This window comes from Zosterops lateralis (genome assembly GCF_965231275.1).
Source record: "Zosterops lateralis genome assembly, chromosome: 7".
Lineage (NCBI taxonomy): Eukaryota > Metazoa > Chordata > Aves > Passeriformes > Zosteropidae > Zosterops > Zosterops lateralis.
In genome coordinates this window covers 27,950,987-27,964,635 of record NC_139767.1, presented here as the reverse complement: position 1 = coordinate 27,964,635, position 13,649 = coordinate 27,950,987, and the positions used below count along the sequence as shown (strand labels likewise).

Below are 13,649 nucleotides of genomic sequence, written 5' to 3'. Positions count from 1 at the left end.
TCACTAGCTCACAGACCTCTCTCAGACTCATTAAATTCATTCCTGCTGTATCTTAAATAGTGATTACTTATATAAAATCATCAGAATGGTGCCACGGTATAAAGACCTTCATATGTCGCCTTGGTAATAAATTAGCTTTTCAGACTTTCCTGACACTTTGAATGACACCATTTTAAGTTGTATCAGGTACATAAAAACCAACTGGAGAAAAACTCAATTTTTAAAGTCCTTCTGAAGGTCACTTGGTGAACATTCATTGTATTTCCACCATTACTGATTTTCCAGTTTTTAGAGAAAGACTTAGATGTGTTTCAGAGAAAAAGAAGAGTTACACAGTGTGTCCTTTAGCTGAACTCCTCCATGAACACAGTTGTTATGAGCTATCATTAATTACAGTTACAGAGGTGTGACTTACTCACACACAAACTTTTCCACACTGACCTGGAATAAAGTACCCGGTAACTGGTAACAATCTAGTGTGGCAGCACAATCACCAGACAGGAACCACAGCCAAAACCTGCGTGGTTGCAACCACCCATTTTATCACCAGCCTGCACCCCAGATGCATCCCTATTTCCACCAGCTTCAGTGCAGCTGTATCAATTCTATCCCTGGTCAAAAAACAAGGATGTTGTTCTACTGCACCTTTATCTGGGAGAATATCCAGGAGCCAAGAGCAGAAGACAAGTTGCCTGGGCTTCACCTGTATTGCTGACTAGCTGAGGCTGCAGACAAAAGTCTTCAAGAGCCACAGCAGGATCCAAAAGAATTATCACCACTTCCCTGTTCCTCATTGCTTATTCACCTGCCAGTATGTACAGGCAGCATCAGCCTGACTGTTTAACTCAATACAAATTACACAGTGCTCAAAAGAGTCGAGCAAAGCAGTGAAATGAGGACAATGACTTCATATGCAATACAGATACAGCAGCCTGGAGCCTGCGTGGGCAGGGAGGCCAAGGAAGCACCATGTCTAAAAGTAAAATACAGATAAAGCCCCTCAACATGCTACAACAATACTGCCAGACCATATCTATTACCTGCTTTGAAGAAGAGAAGAGAAGAGAAGAGAAGAGAAGAGAAGAGAAGAGAAGAGAAGAGACAAAAAACCCCCCACAAAACCTCCTCCCTCACCAAATAAGAGGTGGAAAATAAAGATTACACTCCTTGTACCAACTGCATGTAATAGTTAAATGATTAAAATATTCACAAAACTCTGGCAGGTTTTCTTCGCCTCGACTAATGCAGAAAATACATTAGGCTTACCTAAAGAAAATGCATATTTTATATATATATATATATGCATACTTTTACATACATGCATATATAATGCATACTTAAAGAGAGAATTGTACCAGCAATTTAATTTGAAATGGAATTATTGTCATCATTTTCATATCAAACTTAATTCTGCATATTTCAGCACACCACACAAGGAAAGTTGGTTAGTGCACTCAAAGATGCTGGTTTTGTTGGTTTCACTGGCTTTCCTTCAGCCCCACGTGGGTGGAATTCTAGGCATTGGCTCTAAAATGTTGGAAAGAGAAAAGTACAACTGTAGTAATTCAATTTCTAAAACTGAGATCTGCTGCTTTGTATAAAGAGGGAGCAACAAATGTTCTGTTTATTTTTCAGAGCCATTGCAATTCCTTCTCTGGGGAAAGGCTTAAGGTATATTTTAAAAATATTTATTTTGGGAAAGAAATACCAGGGCAGCTATGAAAAACTCAACAGCAAATAAAGGATTTGGTGTATTAGAGACGAGAATTAACATACATGTTTCTGTGGGTTTGAATACTGGAATTCAGTGTAGTTTTGTTAGCAAGGGATTCAGGCAGTGTTAAAGCTCTGTTTAGTTCCTCACCAAAGCCATCTGGAGGAGTCACTAACCAGGAACCCAAATACTATCTTAAACCCCCAAAAACTTACTTTTGCAGCCAGTCAATGATCTTCTTCTTTGTTCTGAGGTGTGGCAGAGTGTATTTCTCCTCTCCATCCTTAAAATACTTCAAGGTAGGAAACCCTGAGATATGATATCTTTCTGCCAGCGCCTTGTTGACAGTAGCATCGACTGCTGCAAGGACACCCGGACTCTGAAACAGAGATCACCTCCTGTAAATCCCAGCCACATACACACCCCCTTCAGCAGGACACAGTGGGATTTGGGGCAATCAATCATGGTCTGCCTTTGCTGCCTCTAGGACAAGAGGACATAGTCTTAAGTGGTGCCAGGGGAGGCTTCAGTTGGACATGAGTAAGAATTTGTTTCACATAAAAGGTGATTACCCATTGGAATGGGCTGCCCAGAGATGTGGTGGAGTCACCATCCTTGGAGGTGTTTAAGCAAAGACACTGGATGTGGCACTTGGTGCCATGGTCTAGTTGACCTGGTACTGCTTGGGCATGGGTTGGACTTGATTTCAGACCACAAAGTGGTCTTTTCCAACCTGATTAATTCTGTGATTTTGTGCACAGACATACAGAAAGACACAGAGGACTGGTGCAAAACCAGAAAGGGACATACTACGGACTAAATATTACCAGAGTCTTACCTGTTCCCCTCTCATTTCTGATTGATTCTCTTTATATAATTCACTTTATAATGCTTAAGAGCCATTCTCAGAAATTGCATTTCCTTCCACAAATCCCTGTTTCTCCCAGAAAAAAAACATGAACTGCTAAAGATAAGTTTACTTTAAGGCAAATTCATCTTTCCCTAACTTGTGGGCATCTTTTTGTGGACCACCTTTAGACACAGAGAAGAACAGGCACTTGTAGAGTGTGATTCATTAGATCTTTGTTTTTCTCATTTCCTCCCTCTCCAACAGCAACAAAGGAACTCTAGATGTCTCCACAGAAGATGCCTAAAGTATGGGGGAGACCAATTCCACTTCTCCTCCTGCATGGCATACACAGCAAGAGACTGAATCAATAACACTAATACTTGTATTATTGGATCTCTCTTTCCCAGCCATGCTGATGGGGCACTTATGATGAAGCTAATGGAGTGGTGCAACCATTAAAATCAGGATATTTGCAACAGTGATCAACCCCTTTTGTTTTTTTCCAAGTCTAATTCATAAATAAAAGCCTATGTTTCTTCACATTCAATGCCTTTAAGTAAGGGGGAAAAAAATCCATTTTTGGATTTGATCATATTATGTATAAGGCCTACAGCAGAATACATAAACATTTTTCGATTTTGTTTTCGTTCAAGACAGAATGTTCTTTCTCAGACTCTGGCAGGGCTCATGCATTAGCGATGAGACTGTACTTTGGAAGCACATTTTGAAGGGTCCTGTGGGAGGATGAGAACAGCTGAATTTGTTGTAGGAAGAAAAGTCACTTTTATTACTCTAGTTATTTATTACTGATTATTTGAAGGATATAATAAAGGAAATTAGCTTACATCACTGGTTACATGGAGAACCTCTGCAGCCTTCTCATATTCTGGCTTCATTTTCTTACAGTGCCCACACCCTGCCAAAAAAAAAAATAAAAAGTACAATTAAGTTGTATATACCGTGGTTATTCATTGACCCATCCAACCATTATCAAAATCCAAAACCATGTGGTAAAGATTTATTAGAATTTTGTACGCATTTTACTTAATATATCTGTAAAGCCTTAGTAGTAGAATATAGGATTTTGTCCAAAATGGCCACAATAATTTAAACAAAGAATTTAATCTATTAAAAATAAATGATAATAATACACCCCCGCTTCCACACCCACACTTCTTTCCTTACAAAAAGTACTATAAACATTTGTCAAGCCCATTGCTTCTAGCACGATCTTGGGCAAGGCACAACTTCACCCATTTCAGTTTCCGAGTCTTTATCTGCTTTAAAAAGAAACAACACAGCTCCTCACGCGACTTTGTGACTTTCAGTGGAGGCTTAACACTAGCACAGCTTAATAGAGTGATATAATTTGAATTCAACTGCACTGATAATAAGCCCTGCTTTACAGTGGTGCAGCATGTCCCCCTAGCAAGGATTTGCACTGATTTAATCACATCAGTGTAATTACACCACCACATATGTTCCCAACATAAGCAGGATCTGTAAAACTGAGATAATGGTGCGTTCTCGCTTGTGTGAAGTTCTCCAGAGATCTGCCATTACTTCACTGCTAAGTGCTGACATTACAATAAAGTAAAATGAATGCATGAGTGAGAAAAGCAGACTTAGAATAAATTATTTGGGCGTAAATTAAACTGCTTTCAGCTGGTGCAGTTGCTTGCAGGCAGGCTGAACTTTCAGGCCCAGGCCAGGGTCCTGCCGCGATGTGAAGTTACACTTTGGCACCTCCAGCATGATGCTGAGCCTCAGTGACGGCCCCTCCCCTGTCCCCAAGGGACTGGTACAAGGCAGCCCCTCTGGGACTGCAGCCCACAGGGACAGGGTGGCTGGGGTGAGCACCCAGCATGGTGAGGGTCAGGTTGTCTGAAGGGGCAGCTGGGACAAGGGGCTGCCCTCGCCTGCCTGGTGCGCTGTAATCCCTGTGCAGTGCCTTGCTGCACCCCTCCCTCCTGTCTGCAGCAGCAGCCAGCTTGCTTTCCTGAGCTGTTATTGTTGGAATGGGCACTTGAAAGCCCAGACTTCGCTGAGCTTTTGAAAGTTATATCAGAAGATACAGCTAGAAATGTGTTTCAATGCATGCCAGCAAAAGCCAACTCTGAGGTGTTCGGGTAACAAGGCTGGGGCTATTTTTATACCGTTGTCCAAAAGAAAATAAACCAAAGACTCTCAATGCTGCTTTGTTTCCCTCTAATGGGATGACTGCTGAAGCCAGCAGACACAAACCTGGGCCTGAACTCAACCAGACAAGCATGTTTTATATAGCACAAGTCAAAGAGTGTTTGCAGCCAAGAAGCAATGAGACATCCAGGTGTAAGTAACTTCACCAGAGCAAACAGAGCCACCACAGCACATCATAGAACACTTTCAGGGCATGTTTATAGGACAAGGTGAACACATTTGAACAACAACTGCAAATCCCACCTAAGAACTACAGCAAATACCAAATCTGTTGATCTCAGAGCAACTCCTGTTCAAACACCAGCTACAGTCCATACCGCTTAGTCATTTGCACAGAGACCACAGCACTAAACAGCCCCATGCCATTCTTCTAAACAAAAAGCAATAATGTGGTAGGAGCAGCACAACAAGGGGAGCTCAGCTGGTAGAGAAAGCTTTGCCTTAATTTTACATCGTGGTGTGAGAAGGCGACAGCTTCACAGGTGAATTCAGGAAAAAGTGGGGACAGGCTGAGGAAGAGTTACTGTCTCAGCACTGCTTATCTTGGTTAAAAGCACAAAAGAGGCTGGCAAAATGATTTATTTGCCACCCACAGAAAACTTGCAGGCATATGGCTTTGTGTAAGGGGCTGACAGATCCCTCTGACACCTGCCCAAGTTGATTTATTTCTCCTTTTAGGAGCAGGGAACTTTTATTCATTTTGTGCTCTTCCTCGCTTTTAACCAAAGCGAGTTCCCAGTTTGGATACCTGGGAACTTCTCTGAATTAGGTAGCTTAAATCTGTACAAACAATGATTTTCTGCAGGGCTAACTTCACCTTGGTGGGCTTTACATGGTGTGTCCCTTAGCCACAGCAAGGTTCATACTGTGCTCTAGCTACAATATCCACATAATCTACTCTATATTCAAATTATATTACAATCATTAATTAGATCTGATCAACCAAAGGCATTAAGAACCAGAGTTTTCAGAGAGCTGTGCAGAGAGGGAAAAAACCCAAACCAATAACACAGGCACTTTTTGCCCAGGAAATGAAAAAATATCCAAAGCATCTGAAATTCATGTAAGTAATATTTTGGATCAAGATATCCAGACCATGAAATGTCACTGTTCCAGGTTCTTTCATGAACATCACACAGACACAGCACTACTGACTGCCACAAAGCTAACTCACTCAGGCTTAAAATAAAGGGAAACAACATCAGATCTTTAAAAGGCACCTAAATGCAAACTGAAGTCTTCAAATCTTTATCGTGAATGCTTGTTCTACCCCTGACAGAGGACAGCATGATGTATCAGCCTGGAAAAAAGTCACAACATTAAACTGAACCTGAGAGAGGGACAACAAATTTTAAGAGCTTCTCCCACAATAAACAATGCTTTTTTGACTGTCTTCATGAGAATTTTGCCTGCTTTCACCTGCCATTGTAGAAAAGGAGAGATACAAATTAGAAGTCAGACCTACAAACTCCAAATCAATTAATCTCTCCTCCTTATTTATCCTATCTTTGAATAATTCTGTGAAGATTGTCATTAAATTTTTGAGGCCAGTGAAAAGTTATTTAAATTAATTCCAAGGTCACTGCCTTTCTTTTGATTGCTTCATTAGGGCGTTCAGCAGCAGCTTCTCTGTGCTAAGCTTCTCTAGTTTTAGATGCTTTCTGTTCATAAAATGAGTGCAAAAAATAACAAGAACCCTACAGGCCCTGAGCCCAGATGCTCCTGTGTGCTGCTGGGACAATGGAAGGAGCCCAGAGGTCTGCAGTGGGCATCTGTGACAGATGTGCTTCCAGAAGATGCACTGTTCTGTTAAGTGTTTACTAACATTAAAACTAAAAGACTAAGCAAGGGAAGTGACTCATTCAATCCCAGGTGAGAAGGGCTGCAGTCAACACAAGGATGTCCTGTGCCTACTCCAAGCACTGCCATCCTCTGAGCCTCTGTGGGTCATGGCTGGTGGGAACACCCAAGGGTCTTGTAGGTGTCTATCCAAGAGGACTCCCACAGCCTCAGTCTTTTCTTGCAGAAGACTTGCAGAAGTTGCTCCAGAGGTGCAAGACAGAGTTACTCTCCATCTGACAGCAGAAATCAGTCCAGGTTCAGTGCCTGGTTCTGCTGAGCAGTGCAGGACAACTCCTCTGACCTCTCACACCTCATCTTGCTCCTCTTGCACAGAAGGAGCCCCAGCCTGCCAGGGCCAAGACTGATAGAAAGAGCACACAGATAAGCAAAAAGGAGGTGTTACAAGACAGGGAAAAGAAGTCAAAACTTGCAACAATCAGTGCTAGGACATCTGGTATGCAACCTTGCTAACCATTTTTAAAACAGATGTCTAAATGAAGCAAGAACTCTACTTTCCCAGTTTATTTATAATCAATCTTCTCACTTGCACTGTGCAGATGGGCAGATAAGCAGCTCCTTCCTTTGGTGTAGTCACTGTCACACAGCTTTGTTCAGCTGCACCCCCAGACAATGGTGATGAAAGGACCCCATGTCACCTCAGTGCAGACAAGTCACCTCCCTCCAGGGTCCCACTGCAGGGCAGAGGACAACACTTGCTCAGCACTTTGTCCTCTTTACATTGTAGCCATATGTAAATATAGAGGCAAAGGCCAAGTGTGGACAGAGCAATGCTAAAGTGAAAGGATGAGCAGCATAAGGAAAAAGGAAAGCCTAACAAATATACCAAGCAACTCTTTTCCCAAGGAAATATCTGTATTTGTTTACAGCAGCCTGATTGGCACTATGGCAAAGACTTGCAACACAGTTACTCCAAACCTTTTCAGAAATGAACTAATACAAGTACTTTTACTGTTAAAACCACGTTTTACAGGCAAAAAAACAGTCAAGCAGCTCCAGCTAAGCTCCTGCATATCCTATCTTAGTGATGTCCCAAGAATATAAATCTGTTTGTCATTCACTGTTTGCTTCTTTCAGGTTATTATGATGATATAAATAAACACCATGCTTTTGGCCATGTCCTCTCATTTCAAGACAGCATTGTCTGAGGATCTGAAGTGTGCGTGACAAGCATGAGATGAAAGACAACATCCAGGCAGTTGTGAAGAAGCAATTTCTGACATCAAGAACCCTAGAGGTAAACTAAATTGCAAATAAAGATTTTAAAGAATCATTACATTTCTGTCATCAACAGAACTGCTCGAATACTGTTATCATGTACCAGTTATTTGTCCTATCATGCCAACTCTATATCCATCTATAGCTGCATACAAAAAAAACCTCCATTAGGCTGATGAGAAAACGAATTTGAAGCACAAAACATGTCCTGCTTTTAGCAAGTGGGCCACTGGCAGTTCAGAATCCACTCATAGAAGATTTACATGCAACTTCAAGAAAAGAAAAGAAAAGAAAAGAAAGTAAAAAAATTCAGATGCACCTTTGCTCTCTAAACATTTAACACCTGGGGATAACACCATTGGTTTCTCCATTCTTAATCCCAGAGGAGCAGCGACCTCTGAAAAGAGCAGAATAGCCAGTTCTTACAAGTTAACATTGTCAGCTTTGAACTTGCACCCCTACATATAAAAGCAGGAGTATCTACATGGAGCAGGGGAGACCCAGTCCTTGCAGTCACAGCAAGGACACACAAATTCCAGCCCTCTTATCACCCATGCAAGAACACAGACATATTCTCTTCTGCCACGGAAGTCTGAAACATGCCAACACTTCTTATGCATCATGTAAAAGAGGATCTCTCAGGTCTGATATGAGGCAGTCTATGGTTCCTTCACCAGTGGAGGAGAGCATAAACTACAACAGCTGCAGACTCCCTTGCATAATTTAGCCATCTGCATTGCAGACATCTGATGGAAAATCATCCACAAATTTGGCAGGGAGGGAGGATGACAAAAGCAGCTGTTTCTCCCCGTAATCACAGGTATGAATTTGCAATCATGTTGGTTGCATGTTCACTTAATAGTCACAATGGTCAGAGCAGTCAGGCCGTGTCATGATCTCCATGAATTAAAAAAAATCCCCCAAAAAAACAACCCAAAAAGAAAAAAGGGGAGGGAAAAAAGATCACTTTAGGAAGGATCAGGAGCTCAAAGAATTTTGCAGAGTCTTTTCCCTTACTTACTCACACCAAACCATTCTTCTCACCAGCAGCACTGCACACCCAGGTAAAATTCCAGATACTTAAAGACAATGACGTTTCAAGACTTGATGCTTTCTTATAAGAGGTGCATCCTCAACATCTTTAACATTAATTCAATCTTGAATTCAAATTTCCAACAGCTAGAAATGTGTGCACACATACACAAATCCAGACACCCCACTCCTAATACCGTATTTTTAAAGGCAGGTTTGATTCCACCCAGCATTACATTGCTTAGAGATCAGTGACAAGCAAACAGCTTTACGGCTTTACAAAAGACAAAGCCTATGAAAGGTCAGTCTGGAAAAGACTCAGAGGAACTAGAAATACAGAATTAGAAGGAAAACACTTAAGCAGTTTGGATTATTGCAGTCATGCTACGCTGCTGCCGTTGCAGCCGAATGCAGCGTCTGCGTGGGCTGCACAGCTCAGCCCAGAGCACTGCAGCCACTCGGCCCCGCCATTATCACCATCTCACTGGCATTACCACAGGCAATCTGTGTGTGCAATGAGCTGTGCAAATCCAATCCCAGCATGGGCACACAGAAGAAAGTCTCTGCCTGTGTCCAGGAGCCCTTCAGTGTGAACTTGGGGCACAAAATCATTACAAATTGCTAACTATTTCTCCTGTCTGTATGACTTGCTGAGGTGGTAGTGACCCAAACCCAGACACCATCTTGTCTTTTCTGTGGTGGCATTATTTCTTCACTCCCAGCATTACTGAAACTGCTCAGGAGAAGACTCATAACAGTTTGAGATAGCTGTAGTACGAGTTAAAATCATTTACTTATTTTTTAAAAAGACTGTCGGATGCATTACATAAATCAGATCAAACTGGAAAGTGAGCTCAACTAAATGTATCCTTCAGGAACACTGTCTGCAGCCTGCCATATTCACAGCTCCAGAAGAAGGGCCACCCTTAGCCAGCAACAGCCCTGGGCAGGGGAAGGCTCAGCACAGGGGGGCAAACATGGAGTAGGTCCTGCAGGCTGCCTCCATGGGATTTAAAGGACAGCAGCTCTGGTGAGCTGCACAACACACACTTCTGCCTTTATTTCTGGTCACACTGGAGCATACCTTCTTCTGACTCAGGGGAAAGAGTGAATATTCTCCAAGGCTAATGTCAGCCAGAGGCTGCTGCCTCCCAGGAATTCCTGGGAGTCAGGCAGGGAGAGAGATTCCTGCTCTATCTTGCCCTCACAGTGCGTTCTCTGCTTCTGAGCTCACAGGGGGCCGTGGCTGAGCTGGACTCCTGAAAGCAGCCTTTGAAAAAATATACCCCATCTGCACAGCACAGGCTCCAGCACACATCCAGGAACAACCTTGAAGTTAATCATCATCTTTATGTAAAATAAACTAAACCCAAAAATCACATGGTTCCTTATTTTCATTCCAAAGGTGGTTTCAGCTTCCGGCAATTGGAGGTTACACTGCATGTATATACCAAAACTGCATATATGCACACTCTCACTCAAGACTGTGGTGGTACAAGCATAGAAGTCAGTGTTGGAAGATGATGGTGCCTCCTACCATCTCTCTTGGGAGGGAAAAGAAGTGAAGGAAGGTGGATCAGCTGGCACAGGGAGATATGAATTACACTTCCTACACCAGCTCTGAGGAACATGGCCCTGAGTAGGTGTTGAAAATTAATCTTCCCCTATTGAAATGTGAGACAACAGCATGGTTGCCTTAAGGTGAAACTGTTGAGAGTTTATGAAAAATACCACCAGAAGGTTTCCTTCTCAATTAAGCCAGAATTATTTTACATCCAAAAAAGATTCCCCCCCTTCTCCATTGCAGGTAAACAATAAAATTTTACCTTAAGGAGGGAAGAGAAGTTGCATTGCTTTCCCTCACACTCTTACCCTACTATGGAAGACTTCATGCTTTGGATTTAGCAATGAAAATGCCAGAGAACACAGGTGAGATGAAAGAGCTTTGAATGTTCAGCACACAAAAACAGCTTAACCTGTGAATTCTTTCCTAAGATGCAATCTGTGTAAGACATCAGCAAAATAGATGCCATGCAAAGAGATCTTCTTAAGAAAGGTACACCCCAAGGAATTCAAGCTCATGGGGCAGGGGTGTTAAAAGGAATGGTGACATTTAGTATTACTGTGAAGATATCTAGAAAGGTCACGTACCAAGAAGAGATACTATGCAGAATGCACAGTTTTTGTCCAAAGTCAAAGCAGAAGAGGCACCCAGCTAAGATCTATTCACCTATTTAGGAGAAGTGTGCTGGCATAGTTGCCAACCACAAGCAGCCAGAAGCCCAGTAAACACAGCTCCACCATTAGCACAATGCCTCAGTGTCCAAGCAATGGATTCATTTATTCGTAACTCAGAAAAATGGCATCACTTGCCAACTCACCATCTGAAAAGGCACAAGGAGCAGACAGGCAGGCAAGCAATCTTTCACTCTAGGTGTCTCTGTTCACTATTTGCCCTTTACATAAGTTCTCTACCTTTCACAGAATAAAAGTTGAAGCCATTAAGTATTTAGGAAGTTAAACTTGACAATGAAAATTCCACTGGTAATGACTGAAGTAGCAGTGATACTGTAAGGCACTTTCCTAACAAGAGCCCTGCACAGTATATTGAGCTTATCCAAGCAAGAAATTTAATTTATTTCAGAAAAAATAAACCTGGAGTCTAATTCTTAAAGCTAATTCCTACTGTTACCCCATCATTAGAGGCAAGCAAAGTAAACCTATAAAATAAGTTATGCTTCACGCCTATCAGAACTTACCAAAAGAGCATTAAGGGCTTATATGTACACTGGGGTCAAGCTTGCCAAGAGGACAGTTGCCCAATTCATGCACTCAAATGTGGATTTTTAACAGCTAAAATTACCTTAGTTCTCTACAAGACCCCTCTGAACACCTAAATAACCTACAACAAATACCCAAAGAAGGAGGCCAGTCTCTCTTCAGCTGTCACCTCTCAGCTCCTCCTTGGTGCTCCAGCAGCTACTCCTATGTCAGACTGAGTCAGTCGATAAGGACTAGTTAGGAGAGAGGGAAGGCAATAATAATGTGAGAAATGAGGCAGCAAATCCCCAAAGAAACTAATGTTCCCTTCACACCACCTGCCACACATTCACATGAAGCTTTTATTCTGATTGGAATAGCCTTTGCAAATGTCTTCTTAAATAGAGAAAGTAATTGCTCCCAATTGGAGATGAGCACACAGCAATGCATTTCAAACAAACCTCCCAAATTTCACAACCCCCAAATATCTACATTTTGTCTCCTTTCCTTCCTCCTTTACTTCTACCCTGCATTCTGCTCAACACCCATGACTGCTACCAAGTAAATTACCCAATGTACACACTGTGCCCCCAGAACAGCATGAAGTCAAGATCCAGCCCAAAGGTAGAGCAGCCCAAAGCACCCCACATTTGCCACTCCCTGTTGTGATGATGAACCAGAGCAAGTCAAGGCTCTCCCCTTTTAGGCCTGGCATGAGCTGTAACCAGGTTGTGAGTCATCAGCTCCAGCCAAGATAATCTTGTCTGAGCTCTGTGCTCACCCAGTGGCAGATGGGGTTTCCTAAACAGGCCAAAAAACTGATGTCTGCCACAAGCCAGGGAACACCAAAGGCAAAATCCTACTTCCTTCATGTTAATCAAGACTTTGCAGTGCTCATACACCTTCCATATCTCAGTTCCTGCAATCCTGGAGCAGCGTGCAGTCTGGCCATGGCTCGCTAGATAAAACTCCCACGCAAGTTGAAATGTTATCTCCACTTCACAGGTTGGAAACCAAGACAAATATTTAGTGACTTGGGTTGTGACTGTACAAATCAAAGCAAAGCAAAGAACTAAACTTTTACATCTCCAGGCCAAGGCTATTGCTTTTATCACTGGATCATCCTTTTTTATGACCATGCCCTGCTCAAAGAGCTCAAGCTGCTTCAAAGAGACAATAATCCCATATGAACTGTGTGCTCCAGTATCAGAAGACCAACAGAAAAGAGACAATGGTTTCAGTCATTACTGTCTTCGCCCCTTTCATTAAGTATCCTATCAAGTTTTACTGCACAAGATAATTATCAGGATTTTTATACTCTTCACATTCCTATTTATATTAAGTACCACTAAAAACCCATATTGATTTTTATTTTTAGATCCTTGAGAAACATGAGTGGTATTATCATTAAAAGGAAAAATCCATGTCAGGTTCTTCATTTTCCTGGTTTGCTGCCTTTCCAAGAACTTCTGTTTTAATGTGTGATTAAATCTCCCTGAAAATTTCTGTAATTAGTTTAATGAGACAGGTCACTGCACTGGCAGGTCACTACGCTGAACTGTTTACACTCCCTAAGATTTTTGGTGATATTCAAATATATGTAATATCAAGTAACACCTTGCTGTAGACTTCTTTTAAATAATGAAGAACCCAGTCTAAGTGTCCCAGACCTCCTCTCTCTGAAATCAACAGGACTTGCTCATCTCAATGGAAGCAGATTCTGAAGCCAAGAATGTACCAATTTCTAACTGGTTTACATGAAGAATGTATCTGCTCCAGAAGCCTGCCAGGAATCTTCAGCTGAGAAGTACTTACATACAATGCACAGAAAGTTGGCACAATTTATGCTTGTACAGGGAAGCATTTTATTATACATTCCATTAAAAATACACTAAGGCAACATTAAAATTAGGAGCCTATGGGACATAGAGAGTCAGGAAACACGATTCTGAAATAGGAGTAGATCTTTTCTCTTCAACAATCTGTCCAGACTCTTAAACAGCAACATTAATCATT

At 42.0% G+C, this 13,649-nt stretch overlaps 1 protein-coding gene across 1 annotated transcript in view; it reads right to left on the bottom strand.

Moving 5' to 3' along the window:
* The window catches only part of PDIA5 (protein disulfide isomerase family A member 5), a gene marked incomplete at its 5' end in the record, with an annotated part of 98,510 nt that overhangs the window by 29,467 nt on the left and 55,394 nt on the right, over window positions 1-13,649 (bottom strand). The window contains 2 exons of the mRNA XM_083865673.1: window positions 1,930-2,093; window positions 3,410-3,480. Of these exons, the coding sequence (XP_083721799.1) occupies window positions 1,930-2,093; window positions 3,410-3,480 (235 nt within the window). The remainder of the gene's footprint in view (window positions 1-1,929; window positions 2,094-3,409; window positions 3,481-13,649) is intronic.